The following is a 20,858-nucleotide window of genomic DNA, read 5'->3' on the forward strand; positions in this document are numbered from 1 at the left end:
AAAAACTGGCAAAACACTGCCATGTGAGGCGAAAGTGGGAGATTTGTAACAGCTGAAGAGCTGCACAATAATTTCTTGAAGTAAGAAATTATGCCTGTTTCTGTGGGAAGGAGTAATTTACATAATAGTTACACGCACATGCATAGATGCTAATGCCAACATTTACATCTTTCACGTGTAACATACACACCACACGAGTCACAGAACTCTCACTGGAAGATGGCATAATGTTGAAATAAGCAGTGCAAAAATAGGAATGCATTACCTTCAAAATAACAAGACCTTCTCCCACCTCTTCCCCCTCCAAGTTCATGGACTATGCATTTCATCAGGATTCACTGTAGGATGAACGACCCTAGCCAGGAGCTCTACCTTGGGTTGAGTCTGAGAGTCATTTTAAGACTCCTACCTGAACTTTTGTGTAGCCTGTGAGATGCTGAGTGTCCCACCTCCTTTCCTGACTGTTCCTTAGTTTCTGGCACAACATCAGCACTTCTGTGATAGAGGGACTTCTGATCATATTGGCCATCCCTTTTTCTGGCTTCTGTGTCAAAGAAGACATGGTTTAGCTTCTCCAGATACTTATCCAGCTCTTCTTGAGTACACTCCTGTTGTTTACAAACATTACTGGGGAAGAAGAGGGTGGCAGGGACAGTTTGCTTTTCCTCTCCTTTCTGGCTTCTTCCACATCTGGGTTTTGTTTCATTAGAATAAGCATGATGGTAATGGGAGATACACAACCCAGACTTCTTCCATTATGGAGGTGAGATATCAGGAGCTGGTCATGCCTGTTGATGTACTCACAGGGAAGAAGCCAAAAGGACCAAACACTGCCAGAGGTCAGAACTCACCAGCTACCAGCAGGCACAGGAGGACTGGTGTCAGGAATCAAGCCAATGGGGATGTCACAGCTGGATTTTCTAAAGCAGCATGTCTTACAAACCTTCCACAGTTCTAAAGATGAAAGCAGCAGAAACAGTGAGGAGCAGAAAAACTTTAGGCAGCAGAAAGATACAAGATCATCTGGCACAGTTCTGTATGGTCTTAAAATAGCAGCATCTCTCCCCTTTTTTTGTTATGGAGCTGCAAGTTAATTGATCTTTAACTCTCCTTCTGTTAGAATTTTCCAGTTTCCTGAAGTGGTAATTTCCTCCTCTTTCTAATTCAAAGAAAAGTTAGGATTTCCCTCCCCAAATGAAGATAATGTGTTACCCTTTAGGAGTGATTGAATGCTAAGTCCACAGCCTCAGCATCTAGAAAACTGAAGTGAGACAAGGTAACATCAGTCACCTGAAACACAGGATCAGCAGGACCAATGTTGGCTTCTTTCTGGTCTTGGGAGAGGAAGTCTCTGCTGGGATTCTGAAAAAAATTCCAGCTGCACTCTGTAGAGATGCCTTGGAGATTCTTTGTGGGCTCTTCCTTGGTGACCCTGCCCCCTGGTTACTCAGAGATGGGCAGCCCAAGGACCAATAAATGTATTTCTACTGACCAAGCTCACGAGAAGGGGTAGTGTCCAGGGTAGCAGCCAAAATGCCAACTGGGACCGGGGCCAGCCCGGGGCGGGCAGGCCATGCCTTGAAGGCAGAGTCTGCCTGGAATGGAATTGCATTTCCTAACCTTTTCTCAGGGGATCTGTTTACAGAGGAGGGTGCAAGCCTAAAAGGAGCAGAGATCACACCCAGATTTGTGCTGCCTCTGTGTGCATTTTTGGCCTCACCCTGCCACAGAAATAACCCTAAAATTCTTCACTTTGCTCTTGAAAGTGAGACATTTCTCCTGTTTTGCTACAGTGAATGGTCTGAAACAAGTCACAGTGTCCCTGTAGCCCCCTATTCTCTTTAGAAATTGATCCTCAGCTTTTAGTTCTCAAAGACTGATGCCGTGAAGCAAGTTTAGCTCTAGAAGCACTGTGGTACTTCCCATCCCTTTTTGCCTTGTCTTTAATTCATTCCTGAGCCCACAGCTGTGCTGGATACTTCTGTAAACGGTTTGCTGCCTACAAGCCTGGGCCTGGCACTGCTGCTCTACATTTAGGTGGCCAGTCAGCAAAGAGATACAGTATTCCCAGTCCAGTCACCCTAGTGAGTGGAGGCAGGCACAAAGTTGAGGAGAGGATGCAGAAACAGGCAGATCAGAACTGAGCTCAACTTTTTATCAAAACTGAGATGCATTCCTTAAAGCAAGAACAGTGGGTCAGAGATGTCCAGGTAGATCAGAATATCTCCCTTCTCCCTCACTGCTATACATCCTTAATGCCTTGGGGCATTGACCACACCTCCAACCACAGGTATTACAGTTACTAGTAGAGCAAAGCCCTGATCCAAACCTGACATTGCTGTAGTAAGAGACATCACCGAAACCCTAAATAGCACTAAAATCCTAAAGAAAGAAATGCTAAAAGGGGAAAACACAGCATTTAAAAAACATCAGTAACACTGCACCGGGGCCCCTCTAAAAGGGGAAAGGATGGATGGAGCAGCCATGGAATTTCCTAACTTCTAATATCATTGCTTGCTTCCTTTCAAACAAATATAATACAGCAAAGCTTAAAAGTGAAGTACAAACTGCTGTAGTTTCAGACACCTCTTCAAGATACAATCACTAATGAAGTGACTTGGGCACATCTATCAAAAACTCAGGAGGCACCACCTTGACTATAAAAGATTCCAAGATTCCATGGCTGACTCTTGGAACCAAGCCGACAGGACACGCAGGAACATGATGTATCACACTGATGAACCTCTGCCTTCCTAAGTCCTCCAGTAATGGAGGAACAGAAAAAGGAAACAAACTGGTTTTACAGGTCAGCACTATTCAGACCTCTGGAAAACCACAGGAGTTCTTCTCATATTAGAATGGAGTTTTCTCTGACCCCTTTGAAGATAACTGATGGATCGAGTTACACCAAATGTCCACCTCACTGGTATCTTTAGTTTAATTGTGATTGCCTGATGAACAGCATGAACATGAGGTAATCATGTAAGAATGCTTTCCAGAATACTTCTGCATCCTTCTGCAGCTGTAGCTTTACCTGACACATGACAAGGAAAAAAAATAACTATTTCCCAGACATCTCCTGCATAATCAGCCAGGGAAGCAAACAGCTGTAGCTCCAAGGTCATGTAGATGATGCTCTTGAATCTCAGTAAACAGCATGAAAACATGAAAAGCATGACAGGGACACAGTTTTGTATGTTGAATGTAAAATCCTGGAAATAAAAAAAAAATACTGTCTAAGATTGTTCTATACATTCAAAGTAACAGCTGTGCTCCTTGGCAAATAAAGTGTGCCTACCTCGATTTACAGTTTTCATCTACTGACTTCCAAAAGACAAATTCATTTCTACATGTTCCTCTTCATCATATATGTTACCCAGGTTCAGTTTCTTATTATGCCCAGACAGGAATTCTTTAAAATATTCTTTTAAAATATTTAAAATTTAAAAGAAATAAAAAAGTATTGCAGATGCAACTGCCTGCCATCAGAGCATAGTAATAAAATTAATTTTTTAGAGCCACAATCAGGTTTTTAGTGTTTCACAGCCAATGTCTTTCACCATCACTCAGCTGCTCTCAGCATTCCCTGGAATCTGGCTACACTCACATTTCCCACTTTTCACACAGGCTGACTGGACTATAAAAGGCAGGAAAGCACTGCTCCCTAGGGACACCTGATACCATGTAGCCTTTCACAGCACTTCTCTTCCTTCAGCATTTTATATGCTCGGTGGGAAGATCTTCTGCATGAACTTAAGAGATGGCTTCAGTGACTCAAGCAGTATTGACTGGAGACACACATTCAAAAAGCCAAAATTTAATACAAATCAAATGGAAGAGAGTCTTTGGGCTGTGACAGTTTATTTTACCACCACCCAAGGCTGGTATGCAGCTAATTTTCCCTCTGAGGCACTAGTGGTTGTAACTGAGCTACTAATAAAGTAAACTTTATTTAAGAGTTGACTGTACATCCTTCCTAGCTGTCCAGAACCTGGCTTCAGCAACAAAAATTTTCCCTGTTTTCCTGAAAACAGCTGTCCTTACATCTCTAGGCTGGATTAAATCATGATGTGCAGTTTTATTCTAGGTCTGTACCTGTCAGTGAAAGAGATGAATGAGCAAAAACAGGTCTCACTCACTTCTCCCCAAAGACCCTGAGCTCGTGCTCCTCCATGTCAGGGATGACACACTGCTGGTATTTGCTGGATGCCAGAAGCTGCATTCACACAGACTCGGGGAGTGGAAGTACCCAGCTACCCACTGCTCTAGATCTTGATTCCACAACATTCCCTGTTGTACGCATTGCCACCTCAGTTGCTAGAAAGGCTCTGCTCTATTTAAAAGCAATGGATGTGTCTTCTATACCATTCTCATGGTATTGAAGACAGATTCTACAGTTAATGTCAATTCTACAGGAAAGAAAGCAGATCCTTCCACACTGCTGACCCTTTCAATGGTGCCTCTCTCCAGTGTGAGCACACTTATGTAGGCTGAATTTTGGGGTCATATGCATAGTAGACAGATCTGGTTTAAACTTCTAGATAAGGCACGCTGGAAGAAGATCCAGAGATTCACACATGACATTTCCTACTGCACAGCACCTTTCCACCATTCTTCAGTTTGCAGATCTGACACAGTTTTAGTCAAAGTGACTTTTCTAGAAGAAATTAAAGTGAAATTCTTGGGGAGTTGTGAAACTGAATAAGCCTGTGTTAAGTGTCTTGTGTGCCTCTGATTCTGCTGAACCTTGGCTTTTCCTGCAAGCTCCCAAGCACTTCCGGATGAACTGGCCATTCTTCTTGAGGATGCTTCCCTTCAACTCCACGATCCTGGCAGACTGTGCAGCTTAAAGAGGGGAGGAAAAGTAAGAGACGTTCAGTCATCTCTTATAGTGAGGCCCCAGCCTGTAAAGCATAGGGCAGGATTGAACCCGTTTCTTCTCCTCCTCACCATGCAAAGTTCTCCTACCTGTTTCCATATGCTTCAGCTCTCTGCACAGCTCGTCCTGCATCTTCTTCCTGTAGTCTCCAAACATGGATCTCATGAGCTGACGCTTCTTCACCAGTGGAGCCTTGTCACTGCGCAGCGTCCTGATTGCCCTGAGAGCCTCCTCAGCTGCAGCAAAGGAGAAACAACACACAGGTTAAGGCTCCCTGCTGGCTCTGCCCCTGCATTTCTGCCAATGCTGCCCCCAGGAGAGAGCTCTTCTTTACTTCAATACTAACCCTGCTTTGGAGTGGGTTTCTGTGTCTTCAAGCCGAGTTCCAGCTGGCTCACACACCAGTCCACCTCTTTCCACAGCTGCTCATCTGACTGCTACCAACATGAGACACAGTGAGCAAGAGGAAGTAAATCACCCAAAAATTACAGCAGCAGTTGCTACACAGGATGAAAGGGAACTCCATAAAGTCAGGACTATTCCAAATATTACGTTCTGGTGATCACTTAATAGACTTCATGACATTTTCCCTCTAGTGTTTTTCATCAGATAAACTAAAAGCACTGTGCAAATGTTTAGTTGCAACTCACTGTCTCTATTAGATGGATTTAATGTGTGGCTGCCATTCAGAAGGTGCTATTTTCTGGAAAGCTGTTCAGCTTTCAAAGAAACTCACAGATGGGAGAAATAGACATTAACAACAAAAAGCCCCTATCCTCAAACCTGCACAAAATCAAAAAAACAAACAACGGACAAAATCAGAGTTGAGTCTTTCTTCTCAGCTCCTCTGAGCTTGCTCAACCAGAAATGCATGAGGGACAAGGAAGATGAAGCCCATGAAGATGAAGGAAGCCAAGTGCATTGAGCAAAGCCAGCCAGCTAACTCAGTAGTGGAAAAGGGAAAAAGGGCTCACCATGGGACTGAAGCAATTCTTAACTTTTATGTACATGTAAATACAAATGCCCTCACACTGTCTCCTTTTACCTACAACAGTGTGCTTCCAAAGGACTGCAAGAGCTTTTCCTGACCTTCAACTCTTCCTATGTCTCTGTTGCTCAGCAGTGTTTATTAGTAGGACTGCAGGTGAAGCAGACTTTTGGATGAAATGTTCCAGAGGCAGGTGAACACTCAGTGCAATTTCCTTGTAAAATATCAAGAAAATGAAGGTTTTGTGCAATCTTGTGTTACAGTATGGATCAGCTGGCACTGCTTGTTAGTAAAACCTACACCAGTGCTGGAAAGTAAAATAAAATTAAGACCTTGACCTTAGCAGAACAGAGACCTCAGAGTGTGCCTTAATGTTGTGTTTACATGTAACTTGCAATTTCAGTTGATTTCTGGGCCATGCCCTACAGAGGAACCTTCTCAGAAGCACCCTTGAGCTCTACCACAGGTCCTTGGCTAAACCAGGTGGCAGTTCTGTGCCTTGGTTTTTCCTCCTCGTACTACGAAAGCAATTCATCCTGCAACACACACATCAGAGCTACAGGGCCTGGCTCAGCACCCACAGGCACCAGCTTGGCACCAACTGAAGACAGTTACCTCCATTTCCTATTTTTATTTTCTTAAAAAAAACATGGCATCCAGCTCCCCAGTATTAGCTGTCACAAACCTAAGCATGAAATCTTTCAGCACAAATCTGAAGGAACATTAACTTCCTTTGCTCTGGTCAGGCTCCTCAGCCATGTAGAAGAGAAAGCAAACAGCTGCTGGAACATGTAAGCAGCAAATGTAGTCTTTCAGCTTCCATCTCAGGGCAGTATGCTAATTGTTCATCTGTGCAAAGAGATAAAGTGTCTCTTTAGCTCAAGGGTTTATAAATAATGAGATCCCATCAGTGTTTCATTACCTGAGAGGTCTTCTCATCCTGATGGGAAGTATCTGTATTTTGACAGTTGTTAGCTTCTGCCTTTGCCTTCTTGCTGGTCTCAGTTTCTTCTGTTTTGTTTTTACTAACAGATGCTTTTTGTTTCTTCTTTTTCTTCTTCTGGGCAGCTCCACCACCTGTTGATTTCTCTGTCACTGCCGCATCTGCAGGCATTGTCTCTCTCTGGGGGATCTTTGATGTGACATGGTTTCTATCTTCTTTGGGTGCATTCCCTGTCATTTGAGTCACTTCAGGCTTCTGCAAGGCTGCAGCCTGTGGTAGAGTTGCTGATTGAGCAGGCAGTGAAGAATCTGCTGTGTCCCCTTTATGCTGGCTCGCTGGAAGTAACTGAAGATGAGGACAGTCTTCATCTGGGATGGCAAAGTTGAAAGCAAACTTGGGTTCTTGTCCAGAGGCAGCAAACCTCAAGGGACCATTCCAGTTCTCCTGCCTGGTGGCTCTGGCATTGTTTTGTACCTGCTTAGCACCACTGTCACCAGCGTCAGCTTCTGGGTAGGTCTTGGAAAGCGTAAAATCAAATTGGAAGCTGCTGCCAGATGACGTGAACAACTCTGGCTTTGCCTCAGGGGTTGGGTTCACACAATCTGCAGCCTGCCCTTTGCTTGGCTGTACGTCCACAACATCAGGGATCATGCCTAGAAAAGACAAAGAATATTGTTTCAATACTGGTGCTCTCAATGAACCAGTTTCCTACCATGCGGGCACCACTGCAGCTTCCACTCTAAGGCACTGCCCAGAGAAGTGACTTAATTAATGCTGCAACCTAGGAATCTACAGAAAAGAACCAAAACTCACCATCCCCCGAGAGACAGCCCAAGCTCACCTTTCTCCATGCTCTTCTGACCCTCATTCATCTTGAGATGACAATCACAATTCCCAAACTCATTGCTCATCACTTGTTGCTTATCTGCGAGAGGAGTCTCAGGGGAGTGCAGGACTTTGAAAATGTTTTGGGTCTCTTCTGCTGCACTCAGAAAACACCAAGAGAGACAAGAAGCAGTTTATGGTGGGCCTTAAAATCCCCTTCTCTTAATGTGCTCTGTGTTCACACCACCTCTAACTAATACATAACTAGCATTCAATTAAAAGGGAACTCCAAGTGCTTCCAGAAGCTCAAATACTGTGAGATGTTTCTAAGTGGGGGGGAGTGGGGGAATCTTAACTGCTTATTACTTACAGTCAGACTCTTACACTGCAGTAAGTGCACTGCTAATGGCACAGAAGCTACAGAGGGCTTAGCAATCTTTCCCTCAAGTGAAGACAAATCCCAGAACCTAACTCAGTCTCTTCTCTGGAAAACATCAAAATATATCCTGAAAAGCAGGACTCTTGCTCTTACTTACAAACCAGCCTGAACACAACAAGAATCCAAAGCTTTGGTGTTAGAACAAATTCTCTAAAAAACAGAGTTGTTCTGTGACAGTGGTCCTCAAGACCTCAATTTGGAAACACTAAATATAGTCTTGTAGTGTTTGTTCCACTTATTTTAGGCCACAGAACAACCTGAGAGTAGTACTGTGGAATAGAAACATCCCACCTCTCCCAGCTGCAGTGCCCGACCATCCTCTCAGGAAAGAACCTCTCCCTAACATCCAGCCTAATAATCACCCCCTAACACAGCTCCGGCCATTCCCTCAGGGTCTCTGTCCCTGGTCACAGAGCAGAGATCAGAGCTGCCCCTCTAATCCTCCTCAGGAGGAGCTGCAGCCCCAGTGAGCTCTGTGCTCCATCTCCTCTCCTCCAGCTGAACAGGCCAAGTGCCTCAGCTGCTCCTCCTATGGCTCCCCCTTGAGACCCTTCCCCATCCTCATATCCCTCTCCTTGGAGACTCTCTAACAGTCACAGACCCTTCTGATATTGTGCTGCCCCAAAGTGCCCCCAGCACTGGAGCTGGAGGTGAGGCTGCCCCAGGGCAGGGCAGGGCAGGACAATCCCTCCCTGTTTCAGTCAATGATGCTGGGCCTGATGCACCCCTGTGGTGGGACAGAAGTGAGATGTACCTTCACAGCATCTGGGTGTCAGGGTCCTGACTCCACAAACTCTTATTTCAAGGGGTTTGGCTAGCTGCAATCTAGGCGAGTTAAAAAGAAGAGCTAGAGAAAGCTCCAGGGAGTTGCTTCCCTCCCTCACTTGGGAGTTACTCTAAGCTGAGTACCTCATGCATACAGTGCTACAGCCAAACAACTCATTGATCCACACTCTGAATTCCTGGCTAGATGTTGGATCTGCCTCCTCACCAGACTTCTCCAGCAACTGGGACTCCAGGCAGAGCCTGGGTACCATCAGCAGCACTGCTCAGCTCTTCTGGCTCAAGCACTGTGCAAAAGGGTTCTTTTCTGGCCACGGCACTGCTTCTGCTGCCTCTTTCCTGTGCTCAGCTCCTGCTTCCCCTCCAGGAGCTGCCCTCCTTCCTGCTGGGCACTGGGGACCAGCACAGGACTAAATTCTAACAAAATGGTCTGATCACAGAATAGCTTGGGCAGAAACTTTTAAGCTCATCCACTCCTGTCATGGGCAGGGACACCTCCCACTGTCCCAGGTTGTTCCAAGACCTGTCCAACCTGGCCTTGGACACTTCCAGCAATCCAGGGGCAGCCACAGCTTCTCTGGGCACCCTGTGCCAGGGCCTACCCACCCTCACAGGGAAGAATTCCTTCCTTCCTGTATCTGATCTAAGCATTATCTCCAGGAGTGAGAAGCCATTTCCTTTTGTCCTGTCCCTCCATTCCTTGTCCCAAGTCCCTCTCCAGCTCTCCTGGAGCCCCTTTAGGCACTGGAAGGGGCTCTGAAGTCTCCCCAGAGCCTTGTCTTCTCCAGGATGAACAATCACAACCCTCTCCCAAAAGTCTTAATTCTTCTTGGAGCCTGATGCTCAAGCACAAGGTGTAGGCATCTATCAGTCACTGCTCCATCCTCATGTGGATCACCAAACACTCACCTGAGCATCTCACATAGGGTTCACAGTCCTCTGCCAAGGTTAGGTACTGATCAGCAACAGGACAAGTGTCTGCAGCTCTACAAATTGGACTAACGAGATCAAACTATGACCTTACAGATTTTTATCTTCCATGTAATTTTTCCCTGGAACAGGCTTCACAAAAATAAACCTACTGGTGTTTGAGGACCAGACATGCTGGCACAATATTTCCTTAAGATGAAAAACAAAGGCAGAGCTGTAGCAGAACCAAACAAGTCATTATACAGGGAAAAAAAGAACATGACAAAGAATAAAGAAAACAGGGAGAACAGACACTAAAAGAAGGAAAGAACTGCTTGCAGAAACAAAGTCCTTAAAGCCCAGTGTTGTCCTGTGTTTAGAACAAATCCCAAGTAACACAAGAACAGGTAATATAAAGGAGAGAAGAAACAGAAAAACAGCCATATCTGCTAAATCACACCCAAGGCCAGAATATGGGGGGGGGGTGGGATGCTAAAGAGGAACATACCTAGTTGGGGTGTGGAGTGAGATGGAGCTCTGCCTCCACTTGTGAAATGCACCACACCAGCTCCTCCTGGAACACACCTTGGGGAGCCTTGGACATTGTGTGGGGAAGGCAGAATGATTAGAAGCACAAATCTCTCACCTCCAAAACTGATTCCAAAACTGAGCTTTCTGAGGCCTCCTCCCCTCTCACGGGAAATCAGACCCGGCTTTACATTGGAGGTGTGCTGTGTAATAGTTCATTCATGCCATAAATCAACACAGCACAGGGACACGTGTTCTGTGTGGAGAGCACCAAATGAGCCCTGTGCATTACAAAAATTACAGCTCGTACTAGCAGGAAACCTTACCACTCCCGGCAAGCCAGGACTTCCCACAGATTTATGGTTTTTTCGTCTTTTTCTCTACCTGTCCATTTTTAAAAGCCTAAAACGGGAGACTTCTCATTTTTTCCTGAAGCTTAGGCAATGACATAATGTCTCCACAGCAGGAAATTTCCCTTTAGCACAGCTCCGGTAACACAAAGAATTTATCTTTAGCCTAAACACAAGCCCTTGAGGCCCCATGTGCTGTACTTCTACGCTGGCAGCCTCTTGATAAGGAGGTGGAAGTTAAGGTTTGCAGCCCGCCTGGGGACAAGGCACACTAAAACACTGGGAACGAAAAGAATGTTCAGGATAAGGAGATGAGCAGGACTTGGAAAGGCACCAGAGCTGGGAAAGCCTTTAAGGAGAACCTGCGGGAGCTGGGCCCGGGCCCGGGGCGGTGAGAGGGGCTCGGCGCGGCCGGGCCTTACCTGCTCAATGCCGGGCTCCCCGCGCCGCCGCCGGAGGAAGCGGCCCCACCACACCGCCCACCTCCGGTCACGGGCCTCGCGTGGGCTCCGTGAGCAGCCCCGCCCAGGCCGGCACCACCAGCTGGAGCTCGGGGCCCGCTCGGGGCCTCTCAGAGCCCCCCGGATCGTCCGCGGGGCCTCTCCCCGGCCCCGGCCGCGGGCTCAGGGTGGGTGCGCCGCGCTCACCGCTCCGGCCGCTCCCCGCGCTGCGGTTCCTCCCGAGAGCGCCGGGCCCCCGAGCCGCAGGCCCCAGCGCCCACCTCGGCCGCGCGTTTGTGACCCCTGCTCCTCCCTCCTGCTCCCGAGCCCCACACTGTGCCGGACACACGCGTGCCTACGGAGCGGGCCGCGGGTATCCGGCGGTGCCGCCTTCCCTGGGCCAAAACCCACAGGAGCGCCCACAGCAGGCCTGGCCCCTCACGTGCCAGCCTGACAGAGCCATGGCAGCAAGCACCAGCGCGGGCAAAAAAGGTTAATACACACCTACTGGTACTGTCTAATCCCATTTCTGTTTTAGATTTCCTTTTGATTACTTAATTTTGTAAATAAAAAGTTAGACACCTTATTTCATAGGCATTTTTCCCTATTGGATTACTTCCAACAACAGCCAGAAGATCCCTGTGAGGTCAGTACTGCAGCAGCACAGTGTGTCACTGCACAGGGTGGGGTGTCTCTCAAATGCTTCAAACCATGGAGGTTATAATTTTTCTTGAGATTGGCAGTTGATGTTAGAAATTCTCCAAGGCTGACAGAAGGGCTCTAAAGTGCTGGGGAAGCACTTCCAAATGTTGCTGCTAAAGATTATAAAATAGTACTGGAAAAATCAGTACAATTCTGCCAATCCTAACCAAACTTCTGTCTGCCTTACAATCTCCACCCTCAATGAGACTTGGCCGTTGTCTGAGCCCTCTCCTCAGTACAAAAACCACCTCAGTGGTTTGAGCCTTACCCAAGGTTGTCTTGAGACTTTATCTCAAGGCTTATTCTGAGTGGTTAAGTAGTGTGAAAATCAGCCTCAACCTTCGTATACAAGTATCCCAACATCAGGAAAAAATCTGACAGTCAAGTATTGGAGAAGATAATGAGCACAAAATAATGAGCTATGGTATCTATTTTGAAAGGCCAGAGTCCCACCGCAGTTTTCCTCTCCTTCAGTGCCTGAGCTGGACTGAAGGCTTGTGAGACTGTCACCACCAGTCTGGATGCATCCCCTAAAGCAAAGTTTCCCATCCATAGCCTGAGGAATGCACAAACCCATCAGGCAATGTACAGGCTCTTCTTGGTATGGCTGGCACAGAGCCTGCAGAACCCATCCAGACAGAGCAAGGAGTGAAAGGAACATTGTTTTTGTGGTAGGACGCTGTTCGTATCTCCAGCTCTGTGGACTCAATGCCCATGCAGGGAAAAGGCACAAAGGACCAGCAATGCCTTGGTATTCCTGTGTTTGATCTCTGCCCTGAGGATTCAGCCCCACAAGGACACTGAGTAAGCGAGCTGTGACAGCCTTGCTCTGAGGACACACGACGGAAGGGCTGTCAGGAGTGAATGTGATCCTCAGCTTCTGCTTACACAACAGAAACCTTGTCACGGGAAGAGCTGTGAGCTGAGCTGGTGGAAGCTGATGTCTAACAAGTCATGGCTGCCTGGGAGCGAAGCAAATAGCAGGCAGAAGAATTGGAATGGCTTGAGTCTGCCTCAGGTACAGAGCAGGTTAGTGTGTGCTGTATAAATTGTGCAAAGGCTGGGACCACTCCTCACTTCTGTCAGATGGTGACAGGAGCACCTGTCTGGGGGCAGGACAGCTGTGCAGTCCTGAAGGTCACTCCAGGACTGACATTCCTTGCCAGCACAGAGCTGCCTTCTTTCCCCATACCACCAACTGAGCACCAACAAATTCGTAGCAGGCATGGCTGTAACTGGAAGCTGGAAAATGCAGCTCTTTGGTATGAGGCTCCTTTGAGAGAGTTGCAGGAAGGAATTGGGAAAAAAAAAAAAATCAGAAGAGACAAGTGAGGTTGTTGCCAGAGCTGCTAACCACAGTGCCAGTGAGCCTTGGAGGGCCCTGGGACAGCCCAGTGTCACATGCCCAACACATCCTGTCGCCAGACTTCCTCGCCGGCAATGTACGTGGCTTGAACATACAGGCTGTCATTCAGCATTAGGAAATCTGTGTTGGACAAGAGAGAAAGAAAGCAGCTGTCAGAATGGAGCTGCTGAAGTTGGCTGGGGAGAACTGAGATCACTGGGGAAGGGCTTCTCCCCACGCAGGATGGCACTGCAGTGCAATCCTGGCAATGGCAGCTCTGCTTTCTGCTCACCTGAGATGCGGGGGGCACTCCAAAGGGTTTCCCAAACACCACCAGCATCCAACGGAAAAACCACTGGAGCAAAAGCCCAGAGCATATCCCAGGTGGAGCAAGTCTCCCTCAGTTCCCACCAAAACAGGGGATGAGCATAGGCTTACAAAGCAGCCCTGCTTTGCTCCAGCACTTGTCAGCCCTGACACTATTATCTCCATGCCAGTATGTGCTGTGCCCACACCAGTACCTGCATCGGAGTCATAATTCAGTGTCCCCTTTTTATGTTCAATCCCCAGGAGCTGAGCGGGATGCAGAGACGCCGCCTCCAACGCGGTCTCTACCGAGCACCCTTGGACAGAGAATTGGGGAGATGTTAGGGCAGCCAGAGCCCCATTGCCAGAGCAGTCCAAATCCCCCTGGACAAGGCAACACCCAACCAGGCAGTTGACGGACCCAAGCGGGAACACCCTCAGCACAGCCAGCTGGAGCTGGGAAGGGAAATATCCCTACATGAGAGAGCAGGCATAGGAAAACTGAATACCTAGGGTATGGAGAAGAGAAAACCATTAACTTTTGTGAGGAAGAAGCAGGAGAGTTCACCTCTCATTAGTTCTATGGGTTAAAATGCAACTTCCCCCTCAAAAAGGGGCTCATCTGAGGGCACTAATCCCAGCCCTTGCCATGTCTCAGGTGAAAGGGAACATTCCTGGTGGAATGGACACATCTGGCAAAAGCAAGACCTCCTCCCGTGTCAACATAGGGAGCAGCAACTTGTGGACAAGGCTCTCTTACCAGTGGCTTCTTGGAAGTGTCGCACACAAGTGTCCATGGTCGCCACGCTGCCGCTCAGGGTCTTTGTGCCTGGGAAGAAACAGGATGGCACTGAGCAGCGCCCATAGCTCACAGCAAGAAGGAGGGCACTAGGGAAGTAAAATGGGACCAGAAGTGCAGAAGTTCTGTGTGGCAGGAGGAGCAAACTGAAGAGCCTGCAGCCACTTCCGTGCTGGAGCACAGAAAGAGGTACATGGGTGTTATCCCCAGCTCCAATATCAGACCAGCTGGACTGGGTGAAACCAGCTCACAACACAGGCATCTGCTGCCAGAGGAAGGGAATGGAGAAAGGAATGCTCCTTCACTGAAATACCTTCCCAGTCTTCATCTGCTTGGGAATTTGAAACTTAATGAATTTAGCTAGCAGGAAGTGGTAGTGTTATAATGAAGAAAAGGGACAATAAATATCTCTTAAGACTTCTCTGTCCTTACTGATGCCCTGAACATCTAGCACCCTTGACACTGGGCAGTGAAGCTTTCAAAGGTGTTGCAGACAGCTATAACTGGCTAGATTCCTCAACGAGGGAAGCACACTTCTCCTCTTTACCAGGAGTTTCATTATCCCCAAGGCCAAGTCACTGCAGATCCACCAGGCATCAAAACCCAAGAGGGTGCACAAATGCTGCCGCACACCGACAGGGACAACAACAAGGTGTGCTCAGCTCCTCAGGAATGGTGCCAGTGGCAGCACTGTCCCCAGCTCTTCAGCAAGAGGGACAGCACTTACCTGCGATGTACGTGTTCAGGCCATCGATCTCCACAACCTGCTGACCCAGTGTGTGCCGACCCGGTGCCAGCCCCATGCCAGCAATTGCATCTGTCACCAGCACCAGCCCTGCAGAACACGAGGAAAGGGGCCTTGTCAACACTGCTGCTGATGTTACTGCAGCTCCAAGCACTGTGCCCTGTTGACCCTCCCAGAGAGGAGCCAGATGTCTCCAGCCACATCACACCAAAGTGATAGGATTGAGGGATCAGCACATGTGGCTGTGATCTTCCAGACAGCAAGGGCAGCACAAATGTCTTCTGGGAGATGGTACAGTGCCCGGAGTGGCCGGTAACACTGTGGGGACTGCCATGGCTCACCTTTGGGGTGGGCTCGGTGGGCGATCCGCAGGGCAGCGGGGTTGGTGTGGATGCCATCAGAAATCATGCCATAGAAGACCCTCCGCCCAGCAGGAATCTTGTCACTTGTCAGCAGCCCTACAATGCCAGGGTCACGGTGGTGGAACTGCTCGAGGGGAGAGAGGGGAGAAGCTGTGGAGGACCAGGACACACTGGCTGAGACTTCACTTCAGGGATGCAGCGGCCATCTCTATCACACAATGCCTGGCAGCTTTACCAGGCAAACGTGGGCATTGCCTTGAATCACAGAATCACAGGTTGGTTTGAGTTGGAAGGGACCATAAAGCTTATCTTGTTACAACCCCTGCCATGGGCAGTGTCACTTTCCATTATTCCAGGGTGCTCCAAGCCCTATCCAACCTGACCTTAAATGCTTCCAGGGACAGGACAGCCACAGCTCCTCTGGATGCCAGGGTCTCAGTACCCTCACAGCCAAGCATTTCTTCCCGATATTCCATCTAACCCTGCCCTCTGGCAGTGGGAAAACATTCTTCCTTGTCCTGCCACTTCAGGCCTTTGACTAAAGTCCCTCTCCAGCTCTCCTGGAGCCCCTTTAGGCCTTGGAAGGGGCTGTGAGATCTCTCTGGAGTCTTCTCCAGCTGAGCACCCCCAGCTCTCCCAGCCTGGCTTCAGAGCAGAAGGGCTCCAGGTCTTGGAGCATCTCTGTGGCCTCCTCTATACTCACTCCAGCAGCTCCAGGTCCTTCTGATGTTGGCCCCAGGGCTGGAGGCAACTCTGCAGGTGGGGTCTCACTGAGTGGGGCAGAATCCCCCCCCTTCCCTGCCGCTCACAGGACGGGGTCTGGGTGCACACAGCAAGGGCATGTCCAGCTCTCACCCACCAACACTACCTAGTCCTTCTCAGTGATGAACTTCAAGAGTCTGCTACATCCTTGACTCTCTTTGAGATCCAGCAGTAGGAATGTGAAGCCAGAGGTTCAGTGCCAAAACCTCATTGCAAAGCATGGTACAAAACCAGCTGGGGAGAACACAGACCTATGGGAAGTAGGAGAGAAAGCCCAAAAGCAGCCCTGGAGCAGGGCAGGTGCCTCTGGGGACTCACCGGCAGCATGGCATTGAAGAGGTGAGTGATGAAGGTTGCTCCGTGCTGCACAGCCTCCTCAGCCTGGGACAGATTAGCCACTGAGTGACCTGGGAACACAGACCAACCCTGATTCCTCTGCCCATCCTTCCACTGATTTCCGTACAGGAGCAAAGCCACTCCATCACTGGACTATGCTCTAATGCCCACCCTGGCCTGAGGTCTCAGATGCAGCCTCAACACAGGTGTGTCTGGCCATGACCCACGGGGACTCTGGGGGTGGGTGCTTCACCCAAACTCCTTCAGTATTCACATCACAGCTGTCACAATGGTGCCTTGCTCACAGCACATTGTCTTCAGGCTGAGTTTGAGGTCCAATGATACACCTTTCTGCTGGCCTCAGATACTTAAATGTTTTTTAGAGAATTATCAGAGGACACCCTCACAACAGTGGGAACTTTGTCAGGAAAACATATGGGAATCAAACTATCCAGCTGTTTCCCCAACAGGACAGCAGCTCTGTGGGCTAACCTTGCCTTTCTAGTGTTCTTTATGTGGCTTTGGGATAAGAGATAATCTGCTGTATGAATGCCCTTCTCACCTGAGGTTTAATTTCACCCTGAAGAACTTCCTCCCTTTAAAAAAAAAAAAACACTTCTTCAATGATCTGAGACAAAGAAGAGTTTGTAAAGCAAAGGAAAAGAAAAATGCAGCCAGTTTTTAGTCAGAGGCCAGCCAGATGTTGGAGGGAGAGGTTCCTACAGTACTTCTGGTTGAAAAACAGAGTTACCAAACCAACAGTAACCTTTGGAAAATGATTTCGCCTGTCACATAAGGTCTAAAGCTCTGGAACTTCAGAGTTTGAACCTTCCACATCATCAAACCTCCGACTAAGACTGCTATTCTTCCCTGTGTTAGAACAGCACCCTGTGTTTACTGCAGAGGCTCCTAAGTTGATACAAATTTTGGCCCTTGCCATGACAGACTGACAGCATCAAGCGAGGTCCCCATTTGTAACAGGTCTCTTGTCTCCATCCAGAATTCCACCCGGCCCAGTTGCACTGAGACACTGTTAGAGATGCCACAGCCCCAAGGGAGGTGCGGACAGAGCTCCCCTAAGCCCTGGGTGCCCCAGCCCTTACCCAGGGAGACGCAGATACCCCGCTTGGTGAGTTCCTGGATCACCTCACTGCTCCTCCTCATTTCAGGGGCCAGGGTCACTATCTGGACACAGTCCAAGGAGCCATAGGTAGCAAGCAGGTCCTGGAAAGCACCTGCCTCAAAGGTGCGGAGGCAGTGCTCTGGGTGGGCACCCTTTTTCTCCTTGCTGATGAACGGCCCTTCCAGGTGGGCTCCTGTCCAAACAGGAACAAAGAACCATGACCCTTCCCCCCTCTGCCAAGGACCAAGAAACCTGTTGTGTCTACTCTGCTCCAGTCACACTCTTGCCATTTTTCTGCAGCAAAACACGTCTCAGGCAACTGTGAGCTCATCACAGTGAAGATGCAGTGCTGGCCACTGGCCAAGCCAAGCCACCCCACTGCCCTTGCTCCAGAGGCCCCACAGGGGCTGGAGCAGTGTGTACAACAACAGAAAACACAGTAAAAGCCAGGAACAGACTAAGGTGGGTCTGTGCCCACCTGTGCATCCCTCCCACTGAGAGTTCCAGCCCCTATCTGTGTTCTGTAACTTCTTTCACCTCAGCCATGAACAAGATAATTGCACCTAAAGTAGCACCACAGAGGGACAAATCCACTTACCCAGGATTCCTGCTCCGTGGGCTCCACCATTTCTTACGCTGATCTGAGGGAGAACCTAGAGAAAGGGGTTTGTCAGACATGGCAACATAGACACAGCCACCCAGCCTGCCAAATCAGACCCAAATGTCAGGTCTGCAGGGAGATTTGTAACTGGACCACTTGGGACCATCACAGTCCACAAAGGAAAAACTGTCTCCAAGCCTCGGTGTGCAGAGCTCCTTTTGGACACGTGGCTGTCTCAGCATTCTAAAGGCTGAGGGCAAGAAACCCAAGGTAGAGTCCAGCTCCTCATGCCCATGGCTTTTCTGCCCTGGCAGCTATCCCAGTCTTGGCCTACCCACCTCCTGATACCAACCTAAGTCCCTGATCACCCTGCAGATGGGAGAGGAGAAGGCCCCTTACCTGGTAGTACACAGATGGAGGTGAGGTCACCAGGGTGGGACAGAAAGAGGTCACTCCATGGGAGAGGATTTTCTGACTGACCAGGTCAATACCTGATTTGAAGTCATCTGTAGCCAGAGAGAAGTCCACTCCAAAGCCTCCTGCACCACAAACAAAACGGAGGTGAAACTGCTGCTTCCCCAGTGGGTGTGCTCCACCCAGAAACACTGAAGAAAGACTTTGTGTGATTGGAGGGAGATGTTCCATTTGTAGGGCACCGACACAGAGGGCTCCACCAGCACTTCTGTTGTACATTCCAAAGTTCCACAAGTACAAATCTCACCATCACTGCCCCCACAGCACCCCAGTGTTTTCCAAGCACAACCTTTTTATTTTGATGCAGGGCAAAATGTGACAATTCCCAGCTGAAAAGAGAACTGACTTCCAACTTTAGCTACTATAGAATGAGCCCCTCTTTCCTTCTGAGGAGAGCTGTTGCTGTTAAATTGTTATTGTTCCTATGGGAAGTCTTGCCCTCTCCTCCCACATCCTGGAAAGGGTAAGGCAGGGATCTTGCCAGTGCAGGGGCAGGGTAAAATATAGATAAAAATAAGTTCAGAGAAAACCCTCACCTGGCCAAAGGGGATCACATGCGCAACAGCAGCTACCATAGGCAAAATTGCTCTTTGTTATTGGTTGGGTGACTCACACCTCCCTTGAGCAGCTGAAAGCTGGCCATGGGCAGGACACCCACAGTAGGGCTGGGGGTCAGGGATGGACAAACCCGGGATGTCCCCAGACCATGAGTGCATGTGGCTTCACTGTACCATTGATCTGGACATCGATGAAACCTGGGGCGATGATGCTGTCCTTGCAGTCCAGCTGGACATCAGCAGAGCCCTTTTCATCAAAGAAGAGTTTTTCTGGGTTGAGGATCTTCCCCTCTCGCACCCACAGGTCCTCCCTAGAGGGACAGTCACATACACCAAGCTCTGGTGCCATCTGCAGCACGTGGAGCAGTGGCTGTGCCCCAATGACAGTGATCCAAGCAGATCCCACCGGCACCTCCAGCCACGGGCTCTGATGTCTGTCAGAGCACAGCTGCTCCTTCAGCTGGGACACAGCGAAGGAGCTGTCTGGCTCTGGCTCTACAAAACTCTGAAGAGTGGGATTTTCATGGGCTGGCCCTCAAAGGTGGTGGTGATGAAGGCCAAAGCACCAAGGGGCTGGCAGAAGAGGCAAAACAACAGGGACCATACACCACACCCGCCCCATCTCCCTCCAAAACCGGGCAGAGGGGACACGGGATGGTAGAGCGCGGCAGGGGGAGGGCCAATAGCCGCTGCACAGGGGGAACTGGCGACTGCCCCTCGGTGCTGCAGGCGTCAGGTCAGGTCGGCAGCCTATCTGGGAGCCCCCACAGCCCTGGTACCGCGGCAGCATTGGTACCCACGGACAACACGATACCCCCAGACAGCCCTGGTGCCGCCGGACATCACGGTACCCCCAAGAGCCCTGGTACCCCCCAGCCACTGTGGCACCGCCGGTACCCTCACCTCTGGAGCTGGTGGTCCCTCAGAATGCGGCAGTTGGTGAACTGGACGATGGGCGCGTCCGAGACGGATTTGTTGGACGGCATCACGGGGCAGCGGGAGCCGGCGGGAAGCGCGAACCCCCTGGCGGCCGGCGCAGGGGGAAGGAACCGGGCGTGGCGAAGCGAGGCCAGGCCACGGCTCCGGTGCGAGCGGCTGCAGCGGGACTGGACTGCCGGCGAGGGGCGGAGGCACTGGAGCACCGCCCCCGGGCCAGGCGGAGGGTGAGCTCCCTCCCCTGCCCGGCGCTCTGAGCCGACGCTGTGAGGAGCAAGCCCCACGAGCCCGGCCGGGCGGACGCCGCCGCGGCTCCCGATGAGCGGCGTGCCCAGGGCGCTGTCCCACCCCGGGGGCACCAGGGCCGGGGGGCGTGGCCTGGGCGCGGCCTTGCCCCGCAGCACCGCCCACTCCTGGTCACGTTAGCTCGCTCGGCACGTGCCGGGATTCCCCACCCGCCCTGCGGCACGTGACCGGCGCCGGAGAGCCGCCATCACGGGAAGGGTGCTGCCATCTTGAGAAGGTCGGCGGCGGCGGAACCCCTACGCGTCAGACACCATCGTGGGACCCCCGTTGTGAAGCCATGCTGACACCCCATCCATCGTGAGACTCCATCCTGAGATCCCCATTCTAGACTCCATTGTTAAGACCTCACGCTGAGAACCCATCTTGAGATCTCCATCCTGACACCTCCATCCCAAGATCCCCATTGTGACACCCTGGGCC

The 20,858-nt window shown here is 50.0% G+C and overlaps 1 protein-coding gene across 5 annotated transcripts; it reads right to left on the reverse strand.

Moving 5' to 3' along the window:
• Window positions 1–2,141: 2,141 nt before the first annotated feature.
• AMDHD2 (amidohydrolase domain containing 2) lies at window positions 2,142–20,530 on the reverse strand. 5 transcript variants are annotated; one of them, XM_050979885.1, is made up of 15 exons: window positions 20,100–20,530; window positions 19,371–19,507; window positions 18,565–18,704; window positions 18,163–18,217; window positions 17,545–17,757; window positions 16,424–16,512; window positions 15,323–15,467; window positions 14,964–15,071; window positions 14,198–14,266; window positions 13,653–13,754; window positions 7,652–7,792; window positions 6,790–7,463; window positions 5,226–5,313; window positions 4,969–5,115; window positions 2,142–4,845 (listed from the first exon to the last, which is right to left on the reverse strand). In XM_050979885.1, the coding sequence occupies exons 1-15, from the start codon at window positions 20,180–20,182 to the stop codon at window positions 4,658–4,660; spliced, it is 2,379 nt and encodes a 792-aa protein (XP_050835842.1). In that variant the 5' UTR covers window positions 20,183–20,530; the 3' UTR covers window positions 2,142–4,657. The 5 variants fall into 5 exon arrangements, with proteins under 5 accessions (XP_050835842.1, XP_050835841.1, XP_050835843.1 ...); XM_050979884.1 differs by having other exon boundaries at window positions 5,226–5,316; XM_050979886.1 differs by lacking the exons at window positions 17,545–17,757; window positions 18,163–18,217; window positions 18,565–18,704; window positions 19,371–19,507; window positions 20,100–20,530 and adding an exon at window positions 17,004–17,019 and having other exon boundaries at window positions 5,226–5,316.
• Between the last annotated feature and the right edge of the window lie 328 nt (window positions 20,531–20,858).

The sequence above is a fragment of the Serinus canaria genome, chromosome 14 (genome assembly GCF_022539315.1).
Source record: "Serinus canaria isolate serCan28SL12 chromosome 14, serCan2020, whole genome shotgun sequence".
NCBI classification, from domain to species: Eukaryota; Metazoa; Chordata; class Aves; order Passeriformes; family Fringillidae; genus Serinus; species Serinus canaria.

Excerpts from the sequence above, each read along its gene's own strand:
- AMDHD2 (XM_050979884.1), bottom strand. The coding sequence starts at position 20,182 with ATGCCGTCCAACAAATCCGTCTCGGACGCGCCCATCGTCCAGTTCACC. Across the intron at positions 19,508-20,099 it reads AGGGACCACCAGCTCCAGAG|GGAGGACCTGTGGGTGCGAG; the intron begins GTGAGGGTACCG and ends CTGTCCCTCTAG. Across the intron at positions 15,468-16,423 it reads TCTTCAATGCCATGCTGCCG|TTCCACCACCGTGACCCTGG; the intron begins GTGAGTCCCCAG and ends CCCCTCGAGCAG.